The following is a 4,597-nucleotide window of genomic DNA, read 5'->3' as shown; positions in this document are numbered from 1 at the left end:
CCACTGTACTGCTGCATGGCTCAACACTGACATGTGATACCTAAGAAAAAAAAAAGCACTGACTCAGCTCTTGGGCTGACATGGCCGTGGATTACTTTCATTAGTCATTTTTGCTAACACTCCAAATTTAAAAACACGTAATTTTTAATTGATTATTTTTCTTGTTCCAAAAACGTATATTAGAAACACTGTCAGATAAATTAAAAGTGTGGGTCACAGGCCATAGGTGAGCCTTTCACTATCATAACCCCTTTTAAAGACATTAAATCAGAGATCTACAGGAGGTTAGTGTAACTGGGTGGTACCACAACATTGGACCAGTGATTTTATTTTATTTTGTGTCCTCTATTTTGCATATTATTGAAGCACAAACAAACACCACTATGAATGGCACTGTGTATAATTTGAATAACTTGGTTATGGTGTGAAATAAATAATAACCTGCTGTAGATTGATTTCCCTATCACGGTCTGTGTTTTTACCATGATTAAAATCCTGTGAAATGTATGCAAATATATCCTTAAAAAAAGCAACCAAGCAAGTTCCTCTTAAAACTCCCAGCTCCGATGTGGTGGTGCTTTATGATTGCAAATGGATCAATAGGTCATTTGTGTGTGTGTGTGTATATATATATATATATATATGTATATATATATATATATATACATATATATATATATACACACACACATATACACACATACAGTATATTGTGTAGTTCTACTGTCATGCAAACGGGATATGCACCCGCATTTATGTAGCATGAAAAAATGTACCAGGGAACTGATGATGGAATGTTGGCCTGTAGGACCGACTTGAGTTCAGTTTAGTTGAACCCTCAAAGGCCACTCTGGCTTTAACGATGATCTGCTGCCCTCTAGTGGTCGACCGTGATATATTCCCAAGTCCTTAAGAGAAGCGATCACATTAGCCGTGATCTCAAAATAACTCATGCCATATCAGTTCTGATAAAGGTTGACGTAATGACATGAATCATTTCACCTCCATACCAGATTACTAATGTGTCCGAACTTTACTCTAATCTAACCCGCATTCTCACTGAAACCACGGAACTATATCGACTTACTGTTCCTCAGAGGAAGGTTTTCTGCTGTACAGTGGACTTTGCTGCATTGTTTATGATATTCAGGCTCTTAAACCCTAAAGATAATCCTCACCCTTAAGACAGAGGTCACTCTGCTCCTTATCTGGACTTTAAAATACAAAGGTCAATGATGCTTGACCTGTTGATTACCTGTTCTTGACATGTGAACTTTTTTTTTTAATAATGATATTAATAATGACAGTCTGATTCTTTGAATTGCTGTGTGTGTGTGTGTGTGTATGGATGTGTCTGAGAGAGAGACACAGAGAGAGTTTGTGTGTGTGCGTCTAGTATACGGAGCTATACGTGTGGGGACAAAGAAAAATACTGTTGTCGTGGTGACACCTCCGTCCCTGTAGGGACATCTTGCAAGTCTCCAATAAGTATACCTTGTGAGATAAGATATAATTCTGGATTGGGATTAGAAAGGTGAAGTGATCACATGACATCACAACCAGTGTGTGTATGCTTGAGTGTGAACCTTCCTTTAAGTTCTTAGCTGGTAGATGTCAAAGAACAACTAGTCTGCTGCAAATCACTGTGTAGACAACTTAAAAACAACAGCCTCTCAAAAGAACAGGGAACATGGAAGAGAATACGATGTCAACTGTGTTTGTACTAAAGTCATTTATTTCCCAAACTGGGAATTTTCTGTGCCATTTCAAAAAACAGCTGATCCCAAATAGATTTGTGTCAGTTCTGTTAGAGCAGACAGTTCGTTGGGTGTCGACTCTTTCTCTTTTCTTTCTCTGTCCTTTTGAGCAGGTTTTTGTTGTTTAATGTGTAATCCGTTGGAGAATAATCTATGAGTTCAATCCCCTGGATTATAATAGTGTGCAATTTTCCCCCTGATTAGATACAAAAGCCAAGACTTTGTTCTTGGGTAAACATTAGAGAGGAAGAACTTGGGCTGCCATTCTTGTCTAAGCAAACATTTTCTTAACCCAGGAGTTTAACTCAGACTGGATATACGACTTTATAATTTATAACCTTTTTTTTCTTCCTGAGTCGTGGATTATGTGTTTTAACTCTTACGTACTCCATGAATAATAATCAATAAGGTTTGTTTCTCTTTCAGAGCACAGTCTGAAAAGCCTTCCATCACAGTCAATGATTAGGTTTTACTGGCAGAAACGGGTTGTTTTTTAAGCTCTTTCACAAAGCCGTCAGCAAAACGCATGAACTATTGACCAAGGCCACGGCGCTGTTGGAATAATTAGCCAGATGAGTTTGTTTTTCTTGGATTAACGAAGAGAAAAAGTTCACTCCATGTGTGTGTGGACTAACATCACAGTCTGGGAGAGTCACTGACGTTGATCAGTTTGTCAGAGGCAGCGGTGCATCTTTACCTCCTGCAGGAAAAACTTTAAAGACCTGTGATGGAAAAAACGATGGAGACAGGTGAAGTGGAAATGTCTCTGATGGCCCCAGGGTCTAAACAAGCTCCTGTGGAAGCAGCGCTCAACAGGTTTGAGAAGATCTACCAGCCCTGTCTGGCTGAGCTGGTGGGAACTACCTTCTTTGTCTTCATCGGCTGCGTGTCAGTCATAGAAAATGAGGGGTCGACAGGGAGACTTCAGCCCGCTCTGGTGCATGGTCTGGCCATAGCTGTCATCGTGGCTTGTTTGGCCAAGATCAGGTAGGACCATCGTCAAAAAAAGCTGCATGGCCATGTGGTGATCTGCACTGATGCCTCTCAACATGGTGGTCACTGGTGTGGGGGCTACTTGGTCTTCTCCCTCTACCTGTTCTGACCTTGGCCAGGCATTACAAGAAGAATGTGCATAGATAGAACTTAATGTTTTGATGGATTTAGTTCATGAATTTTAGAAGATTAAGTGGAGACAGAGACACCTACTGGAGACAGTAGTTATCAATAGTCATCAGCCGAGGTTGAGCTGACTTGATTTGCCTGAAGTGCTTAAAGACGATCAAAGAACTCTTCAGTGGAGTTCCACAGAAAGGCAAGTGAAAGAAGAAGAAGAAGAAAAACGTCAGTCCACTTCTGAGACTTGTTTTTGCAAAGTTCCTGTTGTGGTTCCGCTTCACCTCGATCTGCCGTGACAGAAAACAGATCACTTCCTGTATGAAGAGTTTCACTTCTAAAGAGTGCGTTTGTGCCGTTAATGACAGTGTGTGAACTGATGCAACAAAAAAGTACATTTTATTTTAAGATCTCGTCAACTTCTCAGATTTACAGAGAATCTCTGAACCACAAAATGATTTTTCTTCTCTGTTACAGTCTTTGGGTTATTTTCACTTTATTTTTCTTTCACCAGTGGTTCTCATTTCAACCCTCCGTTCACTCTGGCCATCTACCTGTGTGGGGGCATGGAGCTGAATCTGGTGGCCCCATATCTCGCCTGTCAGCTGGTTGGTGGAATGCTGGGAGCTGCTATGGCAAAGGTGAATATGTCAGTGGTTAGTTTGCATGTCCCCAGTTCCACCCCCACATTCAACTTTGTGCAGATTAGATTAATTGAACACCATAGATTATATGTTGTCCTGCAATTCATACACGCCGCCCTCACCTGGTGATTTCTGGCATTGGCTCCAGTTTCCTCGAAAATCCTGAAAGGAATTAAATAATAGAGAATAATTCAAATACAAATGTCCAGTTTGACTCTGAGATATGGTCAAAGTTCTTACACTCCACTCGTGGCTGGCTGCTTCCAACAGGGCATGACCTCCAAGGAGAACTACGCCAGAGCCAACGGAGCTGCGTTTGATGTGCTGCAGTCAGACGGTCAAGTGGGGAGAGCTCTGTTTGGAGAAGTTGCTATGACCTGTTTGATCACCATGGTGCTGCTGCTGGGGGCGGTGAACTCCAGGACCAGGAACCCCATGGTACCGTTCATGGTCGGCTGCACTGTTATCTTCACCATCTTAGCTGGGCAAGTACAAAAATGTAGTGGTTGGAAAGGATACTGATAATGATTATGGAAATACACATATATTTATATTTGTTGTGCTGTTTGTGTTATCAGTGGGGGAGTTTCAGGTACATGTATGAACCCTGCCAGAGCCTTTGGTCCAGCTGTGGTGAGCAACTACTGGACTTACCACTGGGTCTACTGGGTCGGACCCATTGCAGGAGGTCTGTTAGCAACCGTTCTGGTCAGGTGGGTGAAACATGACATTTAAGATTGTTTTACTTTTTTTTAAACTAACCTCATTAAAAAATGTGTTGCTATTTTGCAGACTCAAAATTTCTTTTTTTTAAACTACCCTCATTAAAAAAATGTGTTGCTATTTTGCAGACTCCTACTGGGAGACAAGAAGATCCGTCTGGTTCTGAAGTGAATCCCATGTGACCAATATTATCAGTACAACATAACCACATACTGTGTATTTTCTGGGACAGTCATCTAGTTAAAAAATATGGAAAGTTAAAAAAAAAATCTATCTCCACTGGTTTAAGAGTGCCTCTAACAAAGCTGTTTCAAAAAAACGTATGACTTTGTCTGTACATCCTCTATGGAATCATCAATA

At 40.8% G+C, this 4,597-nt stretch overlaps 1 protein-coding gene across 1 annotated transcript; it reads left to right on the top strand.

Annotated features, from left to right (window-relative positions):
• The first annotated feature begins 2,366 nt into the window (after nt 1–2,366).
• On the top strand, nt 2,367–4,560 carry aqp8b (aquaporin 8b). The gene is made up of 5 exons (XM_017040525.2): nt 2,367–2,744; nt 3,385–3,511; nt 3,785–3,999; nt 4,093–4,227; nt 4,366–4,560. Exons 1-5 carry the CDS (start codon nt 2,485–2,487, stop codon nt 4,406–4,408), a joined length of 780 nt encoding a protein of 259 aa, XP_016896014.1. The 5' UTR covers nt 2,367–2,484; the 3' UTR covers nt 4,409–4,560.
• Nucleotides 4,561–4,597: the final 37 nt, after the last annotated feature.

The sequence above is a fragment of the Cynoglossus semilaevis genome, chromosome 17 (genome assembly GCF_000523025.1).
Source record: "Cynoglossus semilaevis isolate Cse_v1.0 chromosome 17, Cse_v1.0, whole genome shotgun sequence".
In the NCBI taxonomy this organism is placed as follows: domain Eukaryota; kingdom Metazoa; phylum Chordata; class Actinopteri; order Pleuronectiformes; family Cynoglossidae; genus Cynoglossus; species Cynoglossus semilaevis.
The sequence above is the reverse complement of the archived record's forward strand: the minus strand, read 5'-3'. Positions and strand labels throughout refer to the sequence as shown.